Source organism: Sorex fumeus, unplaced genomic scaffold, assembly GCF_029834395.1.
Source record: "Sorex fumeus unplaced genomic scaffold, SorFum_2.1 ptg000128l, whole genome shotgun sequence".
NCBI lineage: Eukaryota > Metazoa > Chordata > Mammalia > Eulipotyphla > Soricidae > Sorex > Sorex fumeus.
Window position 1 is genome coordinate 21,410,920 of NW_026606185.1, and position 27,061 is coordinate 21,437,980.

General features: G+C 43.4%; 1 protein-coding gene across 11 annotated transcripts in view; it reads left to right on the forward strand.

The window, feature by feature from the left end:
- The window catches only part of DLGAP1 (DLG associated protein 1), a 511,134-nt gene that overhangs the window by 465,508 nt on the left and 18,565 nt on the right, over positions 1-27,061 (forward strand). For all 11 annotated transcript variants that reach the window (XM_056138347.1, XM_056138349.1, XM_056138348.1 and 8 more), the window contains one exon: positions 11,225-11,646. In XM_056138347.1, coding sequence (XP_055994322.1) covers positions 11,225-11,646 — 422 coding nt within the window. The remainder of the gene's footprint in view (positions 1-11,224; positions 11,647-27,061) is intronic.

Below are 27,061 nucleotides of genomic sequence, written 5' to 3' on the forward strand. Positions count from 1 at the left end.
ATAAAAGCCTGCTTAGCCATTCATTGAGGATCATAATGGACCAGCCTCTCCCTAAAGCACAACTTCTCAGTAGACTTTGTGCCTTTCAAATATGTGCACACCGCTAAGGATCAGTAAACTCAGAGGGTTCAGACAAGCTCCATAAAACAAAACCTAAAATGGGCATGGAATGGGACATAGCTTAGTGGTAGAACATTTGCCATGCATATGTGATGCTCTTGATTTCATCCCTAGCAATTGGGGGAGGCGGGGAACAGCTTTAAGAGGATTCAGAGAGGCCAGAGGGATAGTACAGTGGGTAAGGCTCCTACCTTGCACATGGCCAAGCTGGGTTAAATTCCCAGCACCACACCTGATCTCTCAAACACTGCCAGGGGTGATCCCTGAGCACTGAGCCAGATATAAGCTCTGAGTACCACAGGGTGTGGCCCAAAACTTTCAAAAAATCAGTTCAGAAAATCAAAATATTATTTTTGAAAGAAAAAAATTACCAGATACCATAAGACCATTTGATATATTAAACTATGTGGATGGAAACACCATCTGCGTTCATGAAACACTTATGTGTTCATTGCAGTGCAATTCACAACAGCAAGAATTTAGAAACAACCTGAGTGTCCGAGAACAGAAAACTGGATAAAGAAGTATGGCATATCTACAAATTGAAATATGACAAAGCTGCCAGTAAAAATGAAGTCATGAAATTTGCCTATAAATGGATGTACATGAAGAGTATTATGCTAAGTGAAATGAGTTAGAAGGAGAGGAACAAACAGAATGACAACTCATGTGTGCGATATAAAATGCATAGTATGAGACTATTATACAAGGACAGTAAAAATGAGGGCCAGAAGGACTGGTCCATGGTTGGAAGCTTGTCAGATAGAGAAGGGATCATTATGACAACGATAACACTTTGAACATTGCTCCTTGGTACCCCATATAATTTCCAAACCCAACCAGAAGTGATCACTGAGTGAAGAGCCAGAAGTAAGTCCTGAGTACTGCTGAGTGTGGCCCCCCTCGCTTGTCAACAAAAAGTATCACCATAGAGTAAGCCCCCACTTTCCCATCATGTCTCTTACCCTATCCTTTTTTCTATTAGCTCACACTTGTTTGCATTGTCTAAAATTTTATCTCCATAGAATCATGCAATATGCAATTTGGGGTTGGGGAGTCTGTTTCTTCTCAGTCAGCATCTTATTTTGAAATTTATCCATATTTTACATGCATCGATATTTTGTAACTTCTACTACTGGTTTAGTGTTCTGATGTCTGTTATACCACATTGGCTTATTCACTGATGGGCAGTTAGGTCATTTTAAATTTGAAATAGATAGAGCTGCTACCATAAACCTTTTAGTACAAGTGCTTTCATTGTTTTCAGGTAAAAACCTAGAAGTGAAATGATTGGGGCTTATGGGATGTAGGGATTTAACATTTTGAGGAACAGCCAAAGAATTTTCCGTTTTATATTTCCACCACATGGAAACTACAGCTGTTTCATATTATTCCTCCTATATAAGAATTCTAGGGAGCAGATAAATAGTCCAGGGGTTAAGATGATACCTTACATGTATGCTCACCCCGATTCTATTCCCAGACACACTTGGTGGTGCAGAGGGACCTGTCCTGGCAGTTCTTAGGGAGCAGGTAGCGCTGTGGATCAAACCAGCATCGGCAGTGTGCAAAGCAAGCATGTTAACTCCTGTACTCTCTTTAGCCTCCCTTTTGGGGAAAAACTTGTGGTAAAAAACATAAAAATTGTTGCCACTATCTAGTTCCAAAATATTTCATCAGTACTTTAATATTTATGGCTTAATAACTATTGTGTAGTTATGCTACATTGTGTTTATTCATTCCTTACTTATGACTATTTAGATTGTTTTTACCTTTGGACTTTCTGTATAGAGCTGCCCTAAACAGTTTTTATTCTGTCTTGGCTAGAACAGGAGTCATGCAGCAAGGATTTTTTAGCCTCTATTTGGGATAAAAAGTTGGGGAAAACCCTATCATTTAGCACAACTCTCTGACTCAGAAGGTCATGGAACATACTGGGCATGGCAGCACCCTAGGCCTTAAAAGAGCATTCTGGTCAATCATCCACAGTTTTACTTTTGAATATCTGGAACTTAGGAGTTGAAGACGATGACTTTCTAGAACTTCATTTAAGTGTGATTTCATGGATCCAACATTTCAGCAGTGTTTCCTCAAGTTTAGAACAGCTGGAGTCTCGTCTTTGAGGTCTGCACCCAATCTTGATCTTGACTTGTATTTTTTATGGCCATATTTCACAGGTTGCTTTATTGCTGTTATAATCTCTAGCTTAGACAAAAGATAAGTGTGGGAATGTGTATGGGCTAGATTCTGACCTCTTGCCCTCCACTTGACACGGACACCTTTCATAAGGTTAGATATTTATGATGTTTTGGGGAATAATTTATAAAGTAATCCCCTTTGATCTTCGCAACTGAAAGTGTTAAGGGGACTGAAAAGCTTTGCAAATATATAGTTAGGAATTATTTATTAACACGGTGAAGTTGAGAAACTGATATCTGTTCCTAGAGACCTAGAGAGAAGCTATTGCTCTCACAGCTCTTTTCTGGAGAGAAAACTCCAGAATGGAGTGTTATTTTTCTGGTGTCCATCTACTTCTCTCTGTGTCTTTGTAACTAGTTCTTAACCAATTGGGTTATCTCCAGAGCTTATCCAGCTGAGAGTGAGTCTCACTGCAAGAGCTAGGCCCTCAAGGTCCAATGATGTAAAGGAGGAGACTTTCCTAAATTAAATAGGAAGTCACATTGCGATCAACTCTTCAGCCCCTCATTCCTCTGTTTAATAGGTGATGTTGGGGCACACTGTGCATATCGGTAGCAGGATTTGTGAGTTAGGAGGTGTGGATGTAAAGGAAAAGTCATTCTTTCTACAGGAGGGCACTTTCCTTTTTGGGGTGCAGACTAAGTCACAGGTCTTGAAGGGGGCACCACTGATCTATGAAGAGAGGTGCTGCGTTTCTAGAAAGAAATGCCTCCATGAATAAGGTTTTGTTTTTTCACTAAATTATCTGTTTCTATGAAAGTCTGAGGGCCTTATATATTTTAATCTAAGCACCATGATTTACAAAGTTATTCATAGTTGAATTTCAGGTTTACAAGTTTCCAACACCAATCCCATCACAATGTCAACTTTCCTCCATAGTCCCCATTTTCCCTCCTATTCCCCAACCTGCCTCCTCGACAGGCACAGTTTTAAGTATGGTTACTGTAGTTTGGGTCTCATGCTTTTAGTTTTGTTGGTTCTGTGGATCAGATATATAGTTAAACAACACCTCTTCAAACTCTTGGCCTAGAAATAACTCAAAAGCCTGAGTGCATGCTTTGCATGCAGAAGGCCTCAGTTTGAGCACTGGCACCAAATGGCCCCACAAACACCACTGGTGTGACTCCCAGACCCTGGCCAAAAGCAAAGAGACAGAAGAGGCATCCAGAATGACTGAGTATGACTTCCAAAGCAAAACAAAACTCATGGCCTAAACCAGGCAGAACAAACAAGTGGAAAGTTAATATTGTTTTCTCTTTTGGCTGCTATTGGCTACTATAAAAAATGTTTTGATAACAGTGACTTTATTTAATTTATTTATTTGGTGTATGAGGGGAGCAGGTGGGCCATACCTTGTGGTGCTCAGGGCCTCCTGCTGGCTCTGTGCTCAGGACTCACTCCTGGTGGTGTTCAGGGGAACATATTTGGTACCAAGGGCTGAAAGGGGGTTGACCACATGCACCTTAGTTCCTGTAGTATCTCTTTGACATAATTATAGTGACTTTAATATATAAACATTTGTTTCTCGTGATCTGTGCTTTCAGTTAAATAGAATGTTTAAAATAGTTCAGGGACTATAGGTTTGGAAGGGCTTTGATGGTCAGAAACGTCTCCTCTTTGCCAGTCAGAGCTTGGATCAATCTCCACTACCAATAGCTTCCTTAGAGCTCTACTGAGGCCTAGTACCCACACTTGAAATTATATTTAACAAACAGCCTCTTTTCTTTTTTTAATTTTTTTTAATTTATTGAATCACCGTGAGAACAGTTGCAAAGCTTTCAGGTTTAAGTCTCGGTCATACAATGATCGGACACCCATCCCTTCACCAGTGCACAATTTCTACCACCAAGAACCCCAGTATACCTTCCAATCCCACCCCTCCCCCTGCCAGTGTGGCAGATTATTTCACCTTTACTCTATCTCTACTTTGATTACATTCAATTTTATGACAGAAGATCTACCATTATTATTTGGAATTTTCCTCCAACATTCAGACCTCCTGAGAAAGCATAATTAGATGATTTGTTTTCTATTGCTGATAATGGGCTGGATCAATAACACAGTGGATATGGCATTTGCCTTGCACACGGCCAACCAGGGTTTGATTCCTCTGTCTCTCTTTGAGAGCCCGGTAAGCTCCCGAGAGTATCACATCCACACAGCATAGCCTGGCAAGCTCCCTATGGTGTATTCGAAATGCCAAAAACAGTAACAAGTCTCACAATGGAGACATTACTGGTGCCCACTAGAGCAAATCGATGAACAACGGGATGACAGTGCTACAGTGCTATAATGCATTGCTAATAATGAAGAGCATATGATGTCGTGCAGCCACAACAGTGGCCACGCAATTTTGGATTTGTGTTATTTTAGTAATTAAGTCTGGAGGGATTTCTCCCAGAAGCCACTGGGTTCCAAGATTGGTTTATGTGCTTCTGGGATCATGACAATTCAGGAGCTGGAGAAGCTGTTCGTGGGCGGCAACTTGGGGTCTTGTCAGGGCAGGGAGAAGGGCCGGTTCCAGCTCCCATCCCGCAAAACAGCCTTTTTCCTTTGCCAAAATAACAATACCATGACCTAGCCAAGTAGTTCCTTATGCACACTGGAATTTTAAAGGTGTGGTACTTGTGTTTCAAATTTCAAAATCCTGAAACTTGGTATTACTCCTTATAGACTACTCAAGTCTTTCTCTCCTTCCTTCCTTCCTTCCTTCCTTCCTTCCTTCCTTCCTTCCTCCATTCCTCCCTCCCTCCCTACCTCCCTACCTCCCTCCCTACCTCCCTACCTCCCTCCCTCCCTTTCTCCCTTCTTTCCTTCCTTCCTTCCTTCCTTCCTTCCTTCCTTCCTTCTTACCTTCATCCCTTCTTCCCTCCCTCCCTTCTTTCTTCCTTCCTTCCTTTCTTCCTTCCTTCCTTCCTTCCTTCCTTCTTTCTTTCCTTCCTTCTCTCTCTTTCTTTTTTTTTTGGGGGGGGTAGTTTGGGGCCACACCTGGCAATGTTCAGGGCTTACTCCTAGCTCTGCACTCAGGATTAACTCCTGGCAGTGCTTGTGGGATCATATGGAATGCTTAGAATCAAACCCAGGTCAGCCACGTGCAAGGCAGGTGCCTTATCTGCAGTACTATCTCTCCAGCCCCTCTTCCCTTCTTTCCTTCCTTCCTTCCTTCTTTCCTTCCTCCCTTCCTTCCTTCCTTCCTTCCTTCCTTCCTTTCCTTCTTCCCACTCTCTCTCTTTCTTTCTTTCTTTTTCCATTTTTCCTTTGGTCTTTTATGTTTCTTTCCCTTTATTTCCCTCTTTTTCATTTTTTTTTAAACATACTTTCCCAAATAGCTTAGCTTGCAAAAATAATTACAAGAGACCATTTTAGTCACAAGCTTCTGGTCCTCATTAGATCCAAAGAAAGAAGCAACAAAAAGACTGAAAGAGACGACTTCTGGGGCTTTCATTTGCTACCTGGTGGCAGAAACCAGGAGTGACCTGAAGCTTGGTTGTTAAGGGAAAGCAGTTTCTTTGGGGTAAAGTCAGTTCAATGCCTTTTTGTTGGGACCACGTTCTCACAGTGATAGCCCAGCCAGCTGATCAGCTGTAGCTGCTACTTAAATGATGCTGGGGATGTGCTATCAGTGGGAGCAAGGGCACTTGCTTATTTTCAATGCTTCCTTTCTTAGATTATCTTTTTGAGGGGCCACATCTGGCCATGTTTCAGAATGATTCCCAGTTTTGTGCTTAGGGTCACTTTCATCAGTGTTCAGAAGACCATGCAGTGCTAGGCAGCAAACATGGGCCTCCAGCAAGCCACGACATTCACTCATCATCTTGTCCTCCTCAGGATATCCTTCTTGTGTGGACGGCCACACCTCGGTGCTTCCTCCTAACTCCGTACACAGGGATCACTCCTGGCAGGTTTTGGGGTACCATATGCTGTCTTGGAAAATCAAACCAGGGTTGGCTGCATACAAGGCAAGCATTTTAACCCCTGTACTCTCCCTAGCCTCCAAAGAGATCTTTAAACAAACCAAAAAATGATTTTTTTTCACAGAAAGCTCTAAGTAACCAATAGATGTTTGGTTTACTTTTAAATTGGTGTGACTAGGACAGTGCTCACGGTAAGTAAAGCCTGAATTTGTGCCAAGGGCAGCATTCTGTCACTTCCTCCAGGCGCCATGCTAACTAGGGGAGCTGATCTGACAGGAGTAAGTCTCTGGCCTTCCCCCATCCCTTCCTCTGTCTTTATCATTGCTTTTTCAGTGACTTGGAGTCATTGTGCACACCTACCTGTGGTGCACTGGTAATTGTCACTTGGCTGTGACATCCCAGGGATCACAAATAGCAGTGGCTCTGGGATCTCATTTAGGGTGTGGGCTGACAGCAGGAATCCTACTCAAGGCTCCACGGGTGGGAGAGAAGCATTTTACCACTGAGCTACATTCCCTGACCAAAGAGTAAAACTCTTTTTGTGGGAAGGACCTGGGGGCCACTCCATGTGATATTTGGCCAACCAGAAGGGAAGACTCAAAGCTAGGGGCCCCAGGATGCAATGTTGCTCTGGCCCCGAGGTGCCAGAGATGCCCTAGTGTTGTAAGGGATGGAACCAGTGTCCCATGCATGTACCCTAAAGCCCTACGTTCTCTCACAGCCCTAAACAAGCCTCATTTGTTTGTTTGTTTGTGTGTTTGTTAATTTGGGAGTCACACCTCATGGTGCTCAAGGGACCATGGGTAGTGCCTGGGATCGAACCAAGTACCCTTTCTACAATACTGTCTCTCCAGTCCAAAAAGCCGCTTCTGAAGGTTTTAATGTTGCACCTTAATCTTCTTGCCTTTTTCACAAATTATCTTGGTTTTCCCCTCAGTGAACCAGCACAGTTTCATGAAATATCACCAGGTTGGTTGTATTTTTTGAAGAGGAGCATTTTCAGATCCCAGACATATTCAGTTTTGGCAGACAGCTTAGCAGAAAATGTCTGAAGACTCCTAGCAAGAAAGAATAGCACAGGACTAATCCTTGCTCCCTTTGAACTAGATTTAGCCCTGAATAGCGACCAATTTATGAATGAGAGGAATAAAGAAGATAACCAAAGCAGCAACTTCTGTAACAGAATGACTGCTGAGTTTATCTCCCTCAAACAAGTTTCTTTCTTGAGTCTCGCCTGGCTGAATGCCTCCCGGGCCCAAAGCATGTCTGTTCTAAAGACACCAACTGTGCTTTGTGTTCATCACTGTTTTAAACTACAGTCCCATCTGAGAGGAGGACAAGGGTCTCTGTAATTTACTTCTATGTGTGGACTTGTAGCTTCTGTACCAAAAAATCATGGGAGGGGAGCCGAAAGCCCTCTAATTAGAAATATAAACTTGCTTCAGAGGAGCAGCACAAGCCATAGCTGAGGTGAAGGCCAGACGGTGACTTTCTTCTTGCTGTTTAGAACAGGCCGGGTATTGTCCCCTTACAAGTGGGTTCAGTTTCACGTGGTTTTCTGCTCCTAAGGCCAGAATACTGGCTGGTGCTTTTCAGAAGTTGTAATTATGCATTGTACCTTCAGGGCATGAAAGACTAAGGAACTCCCAAGATGGGAAAATTGTGGGTTCAAAAAGAGCCAGTCACTAGCTTCAGCTGTGGGATTTTTTTTACCAGCAACTGATCCAAAAAATATATATATATTTTTAAGTTCAGAAATTTGTTTGGTGACTTCTGTGTTCCTATAAAAAAAAACATTGAAACAATAAGACAACCTGCTTGCACCTTTCACTCGGGAGGAACTTTGTACATGAAAGACATAAAACAGTTTTGCAGAGCAGAACATTCTTTGAAAGCTCTGGGTGGGAAAAGGCACTTGCTTAAGGAACTTAACTAATGGAAATGGTGCAGCTTGGTCAAACCACCTGAGTTCAAAGGCACCGCTTTTAATCCCAAACCATTTTCATTTCACTTAACTTTTATTTCTTTCTGGGTGACTAAACTGCAAGCTTCTATTAATCTACTGCCAAGTAATTTTTCTGAAGAAGGTGGATACTTTACAAGATTCATGGCCAGGAGCCCTCTGTCAGGAATGCTGGTAGTAGGGTTTTGCATAGATAAAAACAGGCCTGGGAAAAGTAGGTCACTGTACTTTGTATGTGGAGGAGACTGTCTCTGGCAAGGTTGTATCCACTGAAAACAATATAGCCCAGGAACTTCTTTAAGTTTGGAGATGTAATGCCTGTGTGTGGCAGTGCATGGTCTTTGGAGAGGGGCACCTAATGGTTTTTATAGTGGGGATTTTGTGTTAGTGGAACAGCTAGAAAGTCAATGGTTGGGAGAGTTGTCCGATTTACACACAGGCAGCTGAAGAGAATGCTTAGCTTAGGAGATGACATTGAACATCTTCGGAATGAACAAGAATGTAGAAATGGCTAACTGCAGTCAAGAAGAGAGTGGTTATTAAGATTACTTTAGTAATCTTTGTTGCTAGTAAAGAAATCTGAAATACTGCTCTTATATCTATATATGTGACTTGGAGAGTGAAGGCAGGAGGGTCCACGCTCTGCAGGGCTTGGGGATAACTCATGGTTCCTTAGTCCCTGGGTTGCTTCCTGTGGTGCAAGACCAGGGATTGGATCCAGGTCTCTGGCTTGGACAGCATACACTCTTGCCCTTTGGCCTACCTCCCCAGCATCCTACATAATTTTTCTTTATGTCCCATTTGAAAGCAAAAGAACTTATAGGATGACCAGGTATAATTTGTTTAACAAAAGTGATTTCTTTTCATTTTCTTCTTTTTGGGGTGCGAGGGGACGACATGGTCATCCAAGCAATGCACCTGGCTCTTTGCTCAGGAATCACACTCCTAGCAAGGCTTGGGGGACTATATAGGGTGCCAGAGATTAACCCCAGCCAGCAGCAGGCCAGACAAGCACACTACATGTGGTACTCTCTCCAGCCCAGGAAGGAACTTTTCGAATTCAGCAAACATTGAGATCAGTCAACTTCGGCTTTATTTGATGAATAAACAAAATCACAACCCGCAATTTGTTTTGGTGTCATACCTAGCAGTGCTCAGGGCTTACTCCTGGCTCTTTGCTCAGGGATCACTCCTGATAGGTCTTGACGAAACATAAAGGATGTCAGGGATCAATCCTAGATTATCTGTGTGCAAGGCAAATGTCCTACCCTCTGTACTATTGCTCCAGCCCCCATTTTTCATCACTCTAACAACTAACAGAGATTTTAAAAGTCTTGGCATCTTTGTTTCTTGCCCTTTATTCTCTAGAGAGAAAACATATTCACTGAAATTATTATATTATTTTTGTGTGTGTATTTAATGCAAATGAACTACCCAGTTAAACTTTTTTTAAATGGTTTATTTTGTGTCAATTATATATTTCACACAATAATAAAATAGCATATCAGATCAGAAAGTTACCTCAGAAAAGGAAATACAGAAAAGGCTAATAGATACATGTGTTTTCAATGGACTCATAGCCCCATTCTTGGTTGCTGCTTGCTCCAGAAGTCAAAGAAAGGGCTGGAGCGATAGCTCAGTGGGTAGAGCATTTGCCTTGCATGCAGCCGACCGGATTCGATTCCTAGCATCTCATATGGTTCCCTGAGCACCACCACCAGGAGTAGTTCCTGAGTGCATGAGCCAGGAGTAACCCTGTGCATTGCCGGGTGTGACCCAAAAAGCAAAAAAAAAAAAAAAAAAAGTCAAAGAAGATTTTCTTATGTCTTAAATGCCATCAGCCCCACCCTATTCTTTGTCCCTTTTCTGTGAAAGAATTCAATACTCATCCTTTCTTCCTTACCTCTCCACATTTTTTACCTTACCTTATTATAGGGGGTCAATTCAAGACACATAGTGTTACTGGGTTGAGAAACTCTGGTTACATGAATATGTTGAATTATGTGCTCAGTTTTTGCCCCAGAGACTTTGTACCAAATGATAATGATGGTCTATTGATCAAAAGGTCAAAGGATCCAGGTGAATCCAGGGAAAAGAAAAACTTGAAGAGGACCTACATAACACTTGAGTTTCTTTTCGAGAGGTCTTGGAAAAAACTGCCCTTTGTAAAATGTGTTTTTTCAGGATTCATGGAGTCTCTTAGCTCAAGTCGAGTTGGTTCCTCAACTCCAACCCTGTGTCTGAGCATGTGACCCAGAGTAAGATATATGTGTATTGCTGCCTAACTATCACCAACCCAAATTGAAGCCACCCTGAATAAGAGAGGAAATTGGACATTGACCTTGATAGCTGGTCCATGTTGTTCTATTCCTAAAATTTCTTAGACATACTTTATTTATTGATGATGTTTGTTTGTTTGTTTATTGGCTTTTGGGGTCATACCCCGCGATGCTCAGGGGTTATTCCTGGCTCTTCACTCAGGAATTACTCCTGGCATTGCTCAGGGGACCATTTGGGACCATATGGGATGCCAGGGATCAAACTCAGGTCAGGTGTGTCAAGGCAAATTCCCTACACTAGGCAAATACCCACCTGCAAGGCAAACATACTATTGCTCCAGCCGTGTCTTGGACAAATATTCCATATTGGACAAAGATAGCAGATGAGTATTCTCTAATTGCAACTCTGATCTGGGTTGTTCACATCAGGATCTCCCTGAAAAGACGGAGATGAGAGTCCTTATTATTGTCACATCTACAAGGGAAGGGAGAATGTGGTTGTGCTTCAAGAAATATCTTCCAGGGAAGCTGGAGAGATAGTACAGGGGGTAGATGAGGTATTTGCCTGACATGCAGGTGATTTGATCCCTGGCACCCCATGTGGTCCCCAGAGCACTACCAAGACTGATACCTGAGCATATAGCCAGGTGTAACCCCTGAGCACTATGGAGTGTGACCCAAAAAACAAAAAAGAAAAAGAGAGAAAAGAAACATCCTCCAACTAAATCTTCCTTCTCTGTTCCTCCAAGCTTCCGCAGGTTCACTCGCTCCAACAGTGTGACAACAGCAGTCCAGGCCGACCTGGACTTCCACGATAACCTGGAGAACTCTCTGGAGTCTCTAGAGGACAGTTCGTGCCCAGGCCCAATGGCCAGACAGTTCTCCCGGGACGCCAGCACCTCCACGGTCAGCATTCAGGGCTCGGGGAACCATTACCACGCCTGCGCTGCCGACGATGACTTCGATGCCGATTTTGACCCGTCGATTCTGCCGCCCCCCGATCCCTGGATCGACTCCATTACCGAAGACCCCCTGGAGGCCGTGCAGAGGTCGGTGTGCCACCGGGACGGCCACTGGTTCCTGAAGCTTCTCCAGGCTGAGCGGGACCGCATGGAAGGCTGGTGCCAGCAGATGGAGCGGGAAGAGCGGGAAAACAACCTGCCCGATGACAGTAAGTCTGTGCACGCCTCCTTCCCTCCCTGCCCTGTCGCTCGCTTTCCTGTAGTTTGCAGCCCAGACCCCCGGTGGGGGATCTCGGTAGTTCCAAGGAAGAGTGCGGACACCCCGCCGCTGCCCACTAGGCAGATGTCACTGCTTCACTCCAGGCCTCGGCCTAAGCCATCCCTTCTCTGGAAACCACCCAGTTCAACGTGGGATGGCCTCAGGTTTCTAGCCTCATTTCTTCTTATGTTGGTCCTGAGGTTGAGTTGCAAAGACTAGACCATAATACCTACTGGTGCCAAGGCCACGGATACATGGGGAATGGGCATTCACATAGGAATGTTATACGCTATGTTACAGCATTTTTCATGAGCACATGATGTTAACTCCAGGCTAATCACAGCTAGGCTAGCTGGCTCCAACCTTGGTTGTTACTCTCAAGGCTGTTTAACATGCATGCGCTCTCTTGGGTTTGGGTGGGGCCAACTTTCTGCCACTAACTTCAACACAAATTCTAGCCTAATATATGGAAACAAATAATTAAAATAAAATATGGTGGGGGCCCCAGGTGCAGCATGCGCTTTGTATGTGTAATCCTGGGTCTGATGCTGGCACTGCAACAAAAGCAACAATGACAGCAACAACACATTGATGAATCAGTGAAAGAATGAATGGAGGGTTGTGCACATCGGTATCTTTAATAAGAAGACGGTATCTTTGACTGTCTAAAGACAACAATTCTATTTAACAATACCAAAAAGTATCAGGTTGCCTTCATTCTGGAGCATGCCTTACATTGTCGAAATCCTGAGATGAATGCAGTTGATAATTAGTGTCCTTTTGGGAGGAGCCCCAGGCTCAGGAGGCATAGGGGCACCCCCAGAATATTCTGCCAACCATGCAGTTGGTTCACTGGAAGAGTTGGAGGTCAGGGTGTGCAGTGATGCCAAGTTGGAAGCAGGGTCTGCAGCATGCAGGACTGGCACTTAAACCTAGTATTAACTCTCTCACTCAAGTGTGCATTTTCTTATTCATTTTAGTTCAAGTTATATTTATTTTCCTCTGTAGACCTATTTCTAAATAAATGGTAGATTTTTCAACTGATTTTTAACATTTATTTATTTATTTTGACTTTTTGGGTCACACCTACCAGTGCTCAGGGGTTGCTCCTGGTTCTGCACTTAGGAATTATTCCTGGCAAGACTTGGGGTGCCATATGGGATGCCAGGGATGGAAATCGAGTCAGCTGCGTGGAAGGCAAATGCCCTCCCTGCTGGACTATCGCTCTGACCCCTGATGATATTTTTTTGATCTAAGAAATGCAATGGTATACATTAAGTCCTGCCCCATTTTTGTATAGGAACCACCTGAAAAATTATTATTGCAATGTGGTTTTTAAAAAAATCTACTTTCAAAGTCTTCCTTTGCTGTTTTATCATCAGAGTTTTAAAACATAAACAAGGGCCAGAGAAGTAGTAGAGTAGTATGCAGCCAACGCCAGAACTGCATATGGTCCCTCAAGCACTGTCAGGGGTCATTTCTGAGCATAGAGCCAAGAATAGTCCCTGAGCACCACCAGATATGGCCCAAACCCCCACAACTTCCCCCCAATTTTTTTAAACAAAAGTAGAGTTTAACAAACCTGAATGAATCCATCACCCAGTTCAACAACTGGTCAGTTTTACCTTTGCCCACTTATTAGCATTGGTGGAGAAATTGTTGGGATTGAGCCCAGAACTATATACATGCAGAGCATGAATTCTTCCACTATTCTTTTTAAAAAATATTTCTCCCATCCTGGATTTTTTAAACTTATTATTATAAAGTTGTTCATAATTTATTACATTTTTCAACACCAATCCCACGACCACTGCACTTTACCCCACCATTATTTCCAATTTTCCCAACCACCCCTCAAGCCTGCCCCTATAGCAGGCCCTGAATAATTGATTTTATATTGCTTGTTATAATTCACTAAAAATGATCCAAAAAAAAGATTTCCTTAGAAGAAAGTGTGTGAATATTGTTATAGCTCACCATGGAGCCATTAAGCCCTTGTAGAAGATTACTAACATGTTATTGGTTAAACTTCGTGTGTTTGTATTTTCTAATTGAATTTTGTTGCCTTCTACTTTACATCCAATCCAATGTGTGGTGCCACTCCTGGTTTATCACTGGTGTAAAGTTTGATAATTCAAAGATTTTGAATGGGGTAATATTTTTAACAGGATAGTGACTTTGGGTGTCCCAGAGACAGGTGCAGATCCAGAAGTCATCTCTGCAACTTGTTGATCTCTTTTGAGATTTATTTATGCATGGTCTATTAATGAACTTATTTGGTGCCAGAGGCAGTTTATAGGTTTGACTGCCAGGCTTTCAAAAGAACAGGGAGATGTGGGGAGGTAGCTCAGCAGGGCTTACTCCTGACTCTCTGCTCAGATATCACTCCTTATTGGAATACAGGGGACCATATAGGGTGCCAGAAGTTGAACCCAGGTCAACACCATGAAAGGCAAGTACCTTACCGACTGTACTATCTTTCCAAGTCAGTAGTGGGGTTTTCTTCTGTGTTTTCATCTCTCTGGCTTATAGCCCTTCTCTCTGTTCTTTTCCCCTGCCTGGATTCTACATCTGGGCAGCTAAACTGCTTGGAGTTGCCTTTATAAGAAGTTGGAAAATCCGTAAATGGGTTTCTGGAACATTTCTTTTGTTCCTTCCTATCACAAGGGGAAAATAACATAACAGCAAAAAAGTCAATCTCCTCGACTTTTTTCTTTAATTCAGCCCCCAAGAGCTGGTGCAGTGTGGGCTCATCTGAGTGCTGACCTCCATCGAGAACCAGTATGTTGCCCTGGTGAGAGGTGACTGGGGCATCACCTGTAGATGGGATAAATCAGTAAGGTCTTGGCAGTGGAATCATCTGATCTCTCTCCATACAGGCACACTCAAAGTTTGCTAGATTTTTCTTTAAAAAAAAAATGCTGGTGTCAAAGGTAGGATCGAGCCACCACCAGACTTGGATGAGTTTGCGTTCTGGTTTTGGTTCTTTCATTCAGGCTTCATTTAAGTCTCTGGGTGAGTTTCCCTAGTCTCCAGGGAAGCTCTAACCTGAGGCATACTTCAAGAGAGAGGATATTGTGAAAACAGGCCCATGCATGTATTTTGATGTTCCAGTTCTTTGTTGTTCCAGAATTTAAGAATTGTGATGTTATTTTCTATGAAGATATTTTGTTGTAATGTATCTGTCAGAATAAGATTGCTTCTGAAGTACAATCATTTGCTATCTTGTTCCATAATACTGCCACTGTCCCCTTTTTTTATTTATTATTTTTTACTATATTTGGTTGGTTTTGGGCCACAACCAGCAGTACTCAGGACTTATTTCTGGCTTTGCACTCAGGGATCACTCCTGGCAGGGATCTGTGGACTATTTGGGCTATCTAAGGATCGAACCCAGGACCAATGTGAGCAAGGCAAGCACCTTACCAGCTATAGTATCTTTCTATCCCCCTACCCACTTCTTTAATACAGCATATTTTTGAGGACATTTTCTTCAGAGCAGAGATGAATTTTTTCCCTATCAGCTTCTTCCTTTTAACAAGGTTCCTGTGGGGGAACATGGGAGTAGTTTGAGTGTTATGGTTGGAAAACAGACAAAGAGAATTAAGGGTGGGAGTAGTTTTCTATGCTTTGCTTGAAAAGTACCCAACTGAGTAAGTTAGTCTTAGATGAAAAAGAGGCAATTAAGCCTGCTCCACTGGGGAGTCAGTCTCCCTTTGTAGTTTGAAAGACAGTGATATCAGAGTTCTCTTTTCTAATTAAAAATATATACAAAATATAGTAAATACAAGAGAAAGAACAAAGCCCTAAGTCATATTTTTGGACCTCTCCACCCCTGGGTCATAATCCCTGATAAATCTGCTGTGCTCAAAAAAAGTGGAGGGGGCAGGGGGCTGGAGCCATAGCACAGTGGGTAGGGCATTTGCCTTACACGCAGCCGACCTGGGTTTGGTTCCCAGCATCCCATATTGTCCCCCGAGCACCGCCAGGAGTAATTCCTGTGTGCAGAGCCAGAAGTAACTCCTGTGCTTTACTGAGTATAACCCAAAAGGCTTAAAAAAAAAAAAAAGAAGTGGAGGGGGCTGATGAAGCAGGATCCCTACAACAGTTTGAAAGTCAGTGATCTTCAGTGAAAATTTCAAATCATTAATATTTTAAAACATTATTTAATCACTGTAGATAAAACTACTAACAGAGATTTGAGTTTTTATGCATTTTTTAAAAAATATCCAATGTTGGTTCTAGTTAGTAGTAACATCTACTCATAAAAGCCCAAGTAGCCTACAAAATAGGGCTCTCTTTCAAGTCTTGATTTGGGTTGCACATTCCCCAGGTTCCTGTGGAATGCCTCCTCTCTGACTAAATTGCAGTGCATCTCTCTGGGACTTCTTTGATTAGCCAGTACATTTGTCTATTGGATATTTCCAACATCACTTTATGATACTTTATGTCTCTCTCTGCTCCACTGAAATATGAGTGCTGGGAGGGGAGACTTCAGTCTTGTCTCATTTATCTTTATACCCAGAGTTCCTTGTACTCTTCCTGGATCATAGATGGGGTCAGTGAATATGTAATCTGAGTGCTGGAACTATTTTGCAAAGTCTGTTTTACAAAAGTCTTTTATGTAGCAAAGCCCTTCATTTCCCACACAGTTTAAAAATTACTCAGTGAGTAACTAGCAGTTAACTGTGTCCACCAGCTGGAAGAGTATGCTCTTCTTTATAAGGTGCTAGTCTGCTCTAGTCAAAGGGTAGATTTGTCAGAGAGGTAAACAGCCTCAGTCGCAGTCACAATAGAAAGGCCTTCTGGGTGGGTCAGCTGCACCATCCAGATGAACCCCGTGTCTTTTCCAGTCTCCTGATGCTCTTCCTCACTATGGGCTTGAAGTTCTTTCTGTCTTTCTGAGAGGCACAAAACAGGAGCTTCCTTGCAGAATATTCCAGATTCCAACCTGTGTATCAGGAAATGCCAATTCCCAGATCAGAGGCCCCAATTATAATCTCGGTGAGAATCTAACCAGAAAGCTGTCATCAGCCTCCGTGCCACAGGAGGAAGAGAGAATATGAGCACATAAGAAGTATCTGCCTTGTCCTCATAATACTCCTGATGGGGGGCTAGAGACAGGTGTTGTTTTATTTGCCCTCAAAACTGCTCTCTAGCAGAATCTCATCCAAGGTCGCAGAACACAGAAGTGTCTGGTGGAACAGATACAACATGAATAACATTTGACAAGATAATGATACCCTCTGCTTCCCTCATGCTCTCCTCCCTGGCTTGCCCAACACATCTTTCTCTGCTTCCTTGGCAACCACAACTCTCTTTGATTACTGGGCAAGGAGCTGCAAAGGGCTTTTGTCTTACTAATTCTTTAATTTAACTGTTTCCTTTTTGATTAGAGGGTGGTAAGGAAGAGAGGCCAATACTGCTTGACAGACACAGTCCATTTCTGAGTTACACAGCTTTTAAAAACTCAAATCCAATCTGATAGGGGCTACGGAGAGTTCAAAGGTCCAGGGCTCATCCTGTGCATCCCTGACACCAAATGTCTCCCCTGATTGCTTCCAGGAATGAACCCCAGCAAAAAAAAATCTACATACATGAAAAAGTAACTTTGCTAAATGGGTCAAAGCAGACATATCTCTCTCTTGGTCGTCTTGTGGGTTTTTTTGAGTCCTCTCAATAAATCTCTTGACAAGTCCCTCCCAGGTAAGAAAATCTTTAAATTCATTTTGGAGGACCAGCAAGATAGGTACAACAGGTGAGGTGGGTTCAATACTGACCACATATAGTCTCCTGAGCCCTTCTAGGAATGGAATGAGCACAGGGTCAGGAGTAAACCCTGAGCATTTCCAGGTATGGTGAAAAAGTAACAACAAATATAAGTAATAAAAAAGTCATCATGAAAAACAAACAGGATAGAGAAAAATAAAGGGAGATTCTAACCATATGTGCTTAATTTATTTTGTGGGATACCAAATTATCCCAATTTTAAGATATTTTACAATGTCTGGTAAAGGTATCTAATGCTTCTGTTTAAATGGGAGACCTGAGAAAACTGAAGTGTATTTAGCGATAATAAGAAAATCACTTTCAAAATAACTTTGCAGTAACTGAAAATGGAACAATCATGCTATCATCATGTTCATAGTTACTCATCAAGTTAATAAGACTACATGTCTTCATGAATGCAAGATTAACTGTCTTTGTGAATGTGAAATGTCTTCATGAATGCAAAGTATAGTATATCTGTAGCAAAAAAATAAATAAAAGTTAGGAATATAATTTATTTGTACAATAGGAACTGGAGGTACAAAGTTGTGTTAGTTTTTTTCTTTGGATTTTTGCTCCTTTTGCTTTTTGTTTTTTTCATTTGTTTGTTTGTTTGCTTGTTTGTTTTTATTGGGGTGGGTGAAACAGCTGGTGCTCAGACTCCTGGCTCTTTGCTCAGCTTTTTCCTGGGCCAGCCAAATCGGGGCCAGCCACATTCAAGGCAGGCCCCTTACCCCTATACTCTGTGACTAATGTATTCTGTTTTTGTTGTTAAATGATTTCTCCCTCTTTCCCCTTCCTTTTGTTGTTGCTGTTGTTGCCATCATGTCCCAGGGGCACACCACATGATGGCTGGGCTTATGCCTTTCGTGGTGGAGAGCCACACTTGGTTGTGGTACTAGGATCACACATAGCCAAGCTGGGACCACACTCAGGATGTGGGGGTGAGGTCAGGGGTCAGATTCACAGGCTCACACCTACCAGGCAGGGACTCTACCAAGTGGGCTATTCCAGGTCCCCGGAAGTACACATTTGGCCAGGGAAAAGGGAGGCTGAGGGAACTGAAGAAGAAAGGTGACATCTAAATGTGAATAATTATTGTTGCCCACTTTTTTATGATTACATTGTCCTAATTCTGACAACTGCTTCCTAGATGTTATTGTTTTAGCTTGTCTGTGTTTTGGGGCAACAACCAGTGTTGCTCAGGGGTTACTCCCTGCTCTGTGCTCTGTGCTCAGCGGTCCATCCTGGCTGTGCTCAAGAGATCTTGCAGTGCCAGGGATTAAACCATTTTTCTCTCTCCCCCAAACAGAACGAATGCATAGAATGGAGGACATACTGCAAGCAAGCGCTTGCAGGCACCTTGGGCTATCTCTTGAAGTATAAGTACTTTGTGTAAAGTGCTTCTCAAAAACATAAAAATAAAAGCAGAGGGGCTGGAGCGATAGCACAGCGGGTAGGGTGTTTGCCTTGTACGTGGCAAACCCAGGTTCAATTACCAGTATCCCATATGGTCCCCCAAGCACCACCAGGAGTAATTCCTGAGTGCAGAACCATGAGTAACCCTGTGCATTGCTGGGTGTGACCCAAAAACACCACGGAACCATGGTCCTCCCGTTGTTCATCGATTTTCTCGAGCGGGCCCAGTAACGTCTCCATCGTGAGACTTGTTACTGTGTTTGGCATATTGAAGACGTCACAGGTAGCTTGCCAGGCTCTGCCATGCGGGCGAGATACTCTCAGTAGCTTGCCGGGATCTCCGAACGGGGCGGAGGAATCGAACTCAGAACATACAAAAAAAATTTTTTAAAAAGCAGAGGTTTAGAGAGATAGTATAGCAGGTAGGGCACTTGCCTTGCATGTGGTTAGCCAGGTTTGATCCTGAGATCCCCGTATGATCCCCTGAGCCCTGCCAGAACTGATTCCTGAGCACAGAACCAGGGGCAAGCCTTGAGGAAAAAAACAAGCACAAAAACTAAAAAAATAGTAAATGTAAGCAGAGTGAGAACTTGTTTTAAACTTGCATCTTAGGCACTGATGAAAGGATTGGGCTTGATAAGAAAATAATGAAAATCTGTGGTACGAGGCTTCCTCCTAGTCAGCAGCTGACGGAGCAGTTGATCCTGCAACACTTGAAGTAAAATGATCCAAGCTTTCCCCAAACAATGAAGCCCTTGTGTGAAACAGCTGTCTCAGGGAGATGGCTCAGTGCTATTTGACAGGGGCTTGTATGTTACATAGATACGTCTGGTATTATCTGAATGGCTATGAAATGACCAGATGGAACTGAATGCTTCTGACTAGAAATGTAGTCTACCACTGCAGGCAAAAAACATGGGCTCGGGTTTCAGTGGCCTTTGAATGGAATACTGGTTGATTGTGCTGGGAAATCTATCTTTGCCTCCTGAATTGTGGGCACGTCATATGGGGAATTTTCAGGCTTTATCTGAAACGAACTGATACGTGTGCAAGGGGCAGATGAATTCCACCCCCGCTTGGCTGCGTAACAGCATCCAAATTAGTGAAACTTGGCTCCAAGTCTGTCCATGAAGACTGGTGTGAGTTGGCAGAGAAGGTGGGTGATGAAACCTGAAATGGGGTTTGCCTGGTTTCAGGTTGAGTTACAGAAGCTGTGCACAGTCCGCAATGTGACCATCTAACAATGAATTGGCCAAACTTCCGCTGCCCAGTGTCACCTTCAGCCTGTGAGACAGTGAGAGACAGACTCCTCCCTCAGGGGAAGTTCCTGGGTGTTTCTTATTGGAGAGAAGCCTCTGCACTCTCCTCCTCTCTCTCATTCTCACCTGCCTTGTGAGGTGAGCTTCAAAAGCTCACTTCCCATACCAGTTCCTGCAAAAGACATACGCATTACACACTGCTTCCTTCCTTCCTTCCTTCCTTCCTTCCTTCCTTCCTTCCTTCCTTCCTTCCTTCCTTCCCTCCCTCCTTCCCTCCCTCCCTCCCTCCCTCCCTCCCTCCTTCTTTCCCTCCTTCCCTCCTTCCTTCCTTCTTTTCCTCCTTCCCTTCCTTCCTCCTTCCCTTCTTTCTTCCCTCCTTCCCTCCTTCCTTCCCTCCATCCCTCCATCCTTCCCTCCCTCCCTCCCTCCTTCCTCCCTTCCTCCCTTCTTTCCTCCTTCCCTCCTTCCCTCCTTCCTTCCTTCCGTCCTTTTTCTCTCTCATTTTTCTCTATTTTCTCTGTTTCTCTCTTTATTTTTCTTTCTTAATCTAAAATTAGTAGATAGATGGTAGCCTGTTCACCTGCCTCTGAGAATGACAGTAGTAAAAATGACATGGCATGCAATGTACCTTTTGAAGAACCTTCCAGAAGGTTGTGGGTAAGAGGAGAACATTACCCAGTATCCTTTGGTGAGGTGTATTTCCTAGGGTGTTGTCTGGAGGCTCAGGAGAGCACTGAGGCATGGAGAAGTAAAGGGATGTGGCACGAAAAAGTCAAATCAGGTCAAGAGATGGATTCTCACTTCCCAAAGCACTGGTGTCCCATGTCCTGACTGACAGATAGTACACTCAGGGCTGATTCTCAGAGGCAGGTAAACAAGCAATAACTCTCACAAGAACTACTTCTGTGGAATATAATTGCAATAAACTTCAAAAAGTCTTCCCTTCCTTTCTTTTGTATCACTGAGGGAAATGTCATCTGATTTTATTTCTTCAAACTCTAGTCACAGAACAGTATCTGTGTGAGATATGTAATTTACTACTTCATAACTGAAGTAAATTGAGATGTGGCTAGAGGCATCTGTTTGTCCTTTGGTCAGGATTATGGGTTTGGAGTGGAGAGAGTGAAAGTAGCTGAATTTCTTGACAAACAAAACAGTATCTGTCTCCCCACTACCACATGTTTAGTTCTCTGGAAGCTCTGGGTTTAGACAATGGGAAGCCTTCTACTTGAAAATTCTATTCTTTATTCATTAACCTCCAAGTGTAAGCTCCTAAAAATATATATATAGAAAAATGGGAAAAATGGGGCAAACCATTCTTATTAAATGGAGAGCACCCACTGCCAGGCAGGAATGAAACAGATCTATGTTTTCTACAGAGACCTTTTGTCGACCGCAGCTCTGGGTCACAAATGTGTTTGAGAAGCAGCTGGACAGTCAATCGGAGAAACTCTTTTTCCATGAGGCCACAATTGTAAAAAAGAAAGTCTCCAATGAATAATCAGGTTGAAATCACAAAGACTTAGTCAAGTAACTCCCAGGACTTTGAAGTAAGTAGGGGAATTCAGTTTTAAATAATTTTTTCCCTTCTAGCCCTAAAGTCTACAACCCTGAAAAAAAGCCAGGTGTATAAAAAAGAAGTCAAATGTTGAAGATAAGGTGGAATTCACTTATAAATGTGTTCAACTAACTCCAAATCGCTTGGCTTTTTAACACAGCTAGTGTTATAAAGAAAAACACAAGAGGATGAAGAGCCCAATCAAAATTATATTAGCTAATTAATTAGTAAAGATCAAATTTATTTTTAATTTTTTGTTTATTTGTTTGGGAGACACACCTATCAATTCTCAAGGCTTATTCCTAGCTCTGCACTCAGGAATCACTCCTGGCAAGCTCAGGGTACCAGCAAGGCAAGTGCCCTAACCAGTCCTTCTGAAGATCATACTACTGAAAGTGTTCAGAGATACAGCACAGCTTTAAAAAAAAATGCTTAAGACCTAAAATGTTGTTTTGTGTATTGTGTTTGTTGTTGTCTGCTTGTTTTTTTCTGGTTAACAGAATTTATAGAGGAATCAGTTTCAAAACTTAACTCCTTCAGCAGGAGTTAATACCTCAGGTAAGGCACTTGCCTTGCATAGTCTGACCCAAATTCAATTCCCACCACTACATATGGTCCCCAGAGCACTGTCAGGAATGATCCCTGAGCAGAGAATTAGGTGTAAGCCTGGGTGTACTACCAGGTATGACCAAAACAAAATTTTACTTTTTCAACAATATTCTGGGGGTTATATGGGCACATTCATTGCTATAAAAAAAAACCTTATGGTTTGTTACAAAGACAGACATGCTAGGAAGAAAGAAGAGAGCCAGAAACAGAACTCTTCATGGGAATCTGAGGAGCAGTGCAGGGGCAGCCCTGAAAAGAAATTGTGCTTTCTGGAGAGGTGCAACTGAGTACGTGGGGCTTAGAGTCAGTGCTCTGGCGGGAACTTCGAATTTGATATGGGCAAAGACTCCAAGAAGGAAGACATTCTATGGACTGAGAAACAGGACCCACAGAGGGAGGGAATGGAGATAAAACTAAACAGGTGAGCCTCTGTGCGTGCAGGAAGGTATGTAGCTATTTCCCGAGAATCACAGAGTTGAAGCTGCAAACATGGAAGTTACAAGACACAAGAAGTTCCCTGAATAAAAGCAAGCCTTTAAGGTTGGCAAGGGATGGGGAAGTATTCATCATGTATGGATGAGGTGGTGACCTCTCACTCTAAGCGTAATCAACTAGAGAATTGATGAACAGGTGCTCTGCTCCATCTCTTCAACCCTCATCTAGGGGTTTTGGGAGGAGAAATGGATTGGGAGAGAGAGAGGTATATATGGATGGCGCTTTAGATGTGCAACTCTGAAGGAGTTGGGCATAAATTCAGACTACATTTTTTAAAAACATAAACATGCTTTTCCAAAAAAGTTGAAACCACTATTTGAGAATGAATGAGCTGCCTTAAGGGGAGCAGGGAATGTTAGCTCCAGGTTGCATTTTGTGTTGAGTGTTTGCAAGACAGAGTAAGAGACAAGTCCTTAAAGAACAGTGAAGGTAGCATCAGTCAGAGCTGTGTTGTGGGAGCCAGCAGAGATGAATTTCTTTTGTGGCAACTGCAGAGGAGCTAGGAGGAGGGAGGTGAAGAATTACACTGCTGGGAGTGAAGCAAATGGGAGTTGAGGAGGTACTCTACCTTTGGGAGAACTGAGCTTTGCGGGGAGTGTGTTTGAGTGCTAGAACTGCCTTGATGAAAAGCAAAGGGTGAGTGACCTAAACAACAGAAATTTATTTTTTCAGGCCTATGAGATAGTACAGGGGTTAAGGCACTTGCTTTGCATACTGCCAACCTTACTTTGGTCCCTGGTACCATGTGTTGTCCCCAAAACACTGCCAGGTATGATCCCTGAGCATCGAGCCAGTCGTCAGCACTGAGCAGAGCTGGATATAAAATAAACCACTCCAAAAGAAAGAAATCTTCACAATCTGGAGACTAGAAGTCTGAGATCAAGGTCAACACATGGTTTGCAGATGACCTTCACCTTACCCTTTTTCCACATGGCCTTCCCTCTGTGTGTGTGTTATGTCCTGATTGCCATTTCTTAGAAGGACACTAGTCCTGGTTGGGTTAGGGCCCAGTGATAGAACATACCCAACAGCTTTGTTACTGACTTGAAAGGAGCTGCCTCCAGGTAAAGTGACATACTGAGAATTTAGGGTAAGACTTCAATCCATGAATTTTGGAAGGATACCATCCAGCCGTTAGTAGAAGAGAAGAGGAATTTTATAATAACTGTTAGGGGTCATGAGGTTGAGAGGAATTTCCCCTCTTAGGCATCTCAGGTACCGAATGCCTCATAACAAAGCAGGCTGCAGAGAGGGGAACGGCCTCAATGGAGCTGATGCTTAGAGCAGCCAGGTGGGAGTTAGATCAAGGATATGTGCATGTTTATTTTTGTTTGGGGGCTGGAGCAATAGCACAGTGGGTAGGGCATTTGCCTTGCACGTAGGCAACATGGCCGACCCGAGTTCGATTCCTCTGCCCCTCTCGGAGAGCCTGGCAAGCTACTGAGAGTGTCTCACCTGCAAGGGAAAGCCTGGCAAGCTCCTTCCCGTGACGTATTTGATATGCCAAACACAGTAACAACAAAGCCTCACAATGGAGATGTTACTGGGCAGGCTCCAGAAAATTGATGAACAATGGGAGGACAGGACAGAATTTTTGTTTGGGGGTCTTCACCCGGTGGTGTTAAGGGCCTGCTCTTGACTCTCGTGCTCAGGGATCATGCTTGTGGGTGCTCCAGAGACCATATGCCCCGCTGGGGATCATCAAATCAGGCTTCGCTGTGCAAGGCAAGTGCCTTAACCCCTGTACTATTCTTTTGACCCTCTTATAAAAGTCTTTAGGATGTGGGTAGCTAACGGTCACAGACAGCTTACATGCCAAGTGAATGTCCCTACCTCTGCTGACCCCTGATTTGCAGCTGTTGTCTGCATAACCAAGGGATCTGCTACTTGCTTGTCATCTAAACCCTTTACACTTTTTAGTGACCTTGGGAAAGCAGAAGCAGAACAGTGAGACCATTCCTGCCTGATTGCCTCCATTGTTTTCTGCTCCTCAAGGCAAGGGTCTTGGTGAAAAAGAGGGAATAGAGAATGAGTTTTGAGAAAGTGAGGGAGTGAGGGTCAGTGAGGAAAATTAAGAAGCCGTCTCAAAGGGCTAGTGAGCAGCAGTGATATTAGCTGCAAGCAGACCATTGTGTGGGGCACTAAACCCAAGGTTTAACTATCTTGGATGGAGTGTGGAATATAGCCCATCAGCAAAGAAGGATTTCTTTGGCAGGTCTTTTGCAGGAGGGTATGAGATGAGGATATGCAGTCAGGGTATTTTCTGCGCGTGTTTCGGGATGAGTGGGTGAGGCGTCCGGCAGTGTTTCGGACCAGCCTCTTAAGGGTATCTCTGTTCTGAGCAGTCAGTTGGCCTCTGTCCCAGCTCTGATTGGTTGGGGATAATCTATACAGTCATGAAAGCCTGGGGCCCTGAATAATGATCACAGCTTCCTCATACACACGGATCAAATTATCCCTTATACGTTATTCACCCACTGGCCCTTGTGGACATCTGCCTGAGTGAAAATCACCCAAAAAAAGAGGAGTACTTTCCATCAATCTACACTGCTGGGGGAAAAGATCAGAGTGTCAAGATTAATAAAAGAAATAATTCCGTCTTCTGAATCAGGTCAACTTTCACTTTTCCTAACAGATATCCGTGAACTAAAGATTGTTAACATGAGCTAAGAATTGTGATTTCTACAATGTTCACATGGTATTTCATAAAACAATCAGAAATCCTATGAGGCTCATACTTTTAAGGTGCCAGAGTGATAGTACACCAGGGATAGCATTTGCCTTGCACAGAGTTGACCAGACTTCGATCTCTGGCATCCTGTATAGTCCCTTGGGCACTGCCAGGAGTGATCCCTGAGCATAACCAGGTATGACCGACCCCTCAACCCCCCAAAATTTACTATAGTGAAGAGAATGTGTTTACAGTGGTGTTGATGTTATGTCAGAGCTGATGATTCCTGACTCAATGCCAATATCTTTCTCATATATCACAGACAGAAAGTTTGACAGGAAGAGAAGCCTAGTAAGTGAATTATCATGTAGGCCAGCATTTCTCAGCTGGGTTTCAAATGTTTTCCTGGAAATCCCAGGGTATCCCAAGGAGCGCCTCAGGTGAAAATTCACATAACGGGGGTAGGGCATAGTATATGAATAGTGGGACCAACTAGAACAGGGAGCAGAGGAAGGAAGTGAGGTCATAGGAATCATGGCACTGGACCCAGGGGAAAGAGCCCTCCGCCCGCACAACACTGGAGGAAGCTTTGACCCTAGTGGATGGCCAGGCATCCTCCTTTGTCTAGATGGCCTAGAGTTATAAGGCTTACATCCGGATAAACCCATGTAAGTTGAAAATATTTTAAGTTGAAAGCGTATATAAATATTTCCCCCTTTTCAACACTTTTTCTCTTTCCTTCTGTCTTCTGTTTGTTTTTGGAGCATACCCAGAGGGCTGAGGGGACCATGTGGAGTGCTGGGGATCAAACTGGAGTTGGCAGTGCACTAGCAAGTTCCATACCTGCTGTACAATTGCTCCAGAACCTCCCTTTCTTTATTGCTGCTGTTATTTAGAGGCCTGGTAGTGGTCTTCACATGCTTGGTAGTGGCATTCACACACTCGATGGCAGTGCCCACTGAGGATGGAGGCTTGGTTGTGATGCTCTCTGCATGTACACTGCTTGCTGTGCTTCCAAGGGGCCCCTGGAGGCACTCATATATGTGTTTGCCATAGGGAGAATGGGTTGCCCTTCTAGCTATAGTGCTCATACATATTAGTCCCTGGGGTCATGGAGCTTGTTGATGGTTCTCATCCATACCTGGTGGATGACTCATTCTGCCATGGAGCCAGACTACAAGGTAGAACCCATGGTTGAACTCATGGCCTCGTGCTCACAAGGCAGGCACTTTAGTCCTAAGCCTAAACCACTGGAAAGTATGTTTAATAGAGCAAACCTTCTTGTACCCTACCCTAAATTAACCTAGTCTACCTAACACATAGGCTAGGTACTAAGACACTGTCTTAGCTCTAGTGTGGAAAAATCACCTAGGAAAGTTTCTTTCCTAAAGGAGTATTGACTATCTCAGAAGCAGTAGAACCGGGTGGGTGATTTGTATTCAGGAAGGGATGAGAAAATGCAAAATATGGTATCCAAAAAAATACTGACAACACAGTAGAGAGACGGTCCTCTCCCCTGGCATCCTTGTGGCTAACTGAGAACAGCAGCTATGTGCCACTATACAGCACCACAGGAAAAACATCA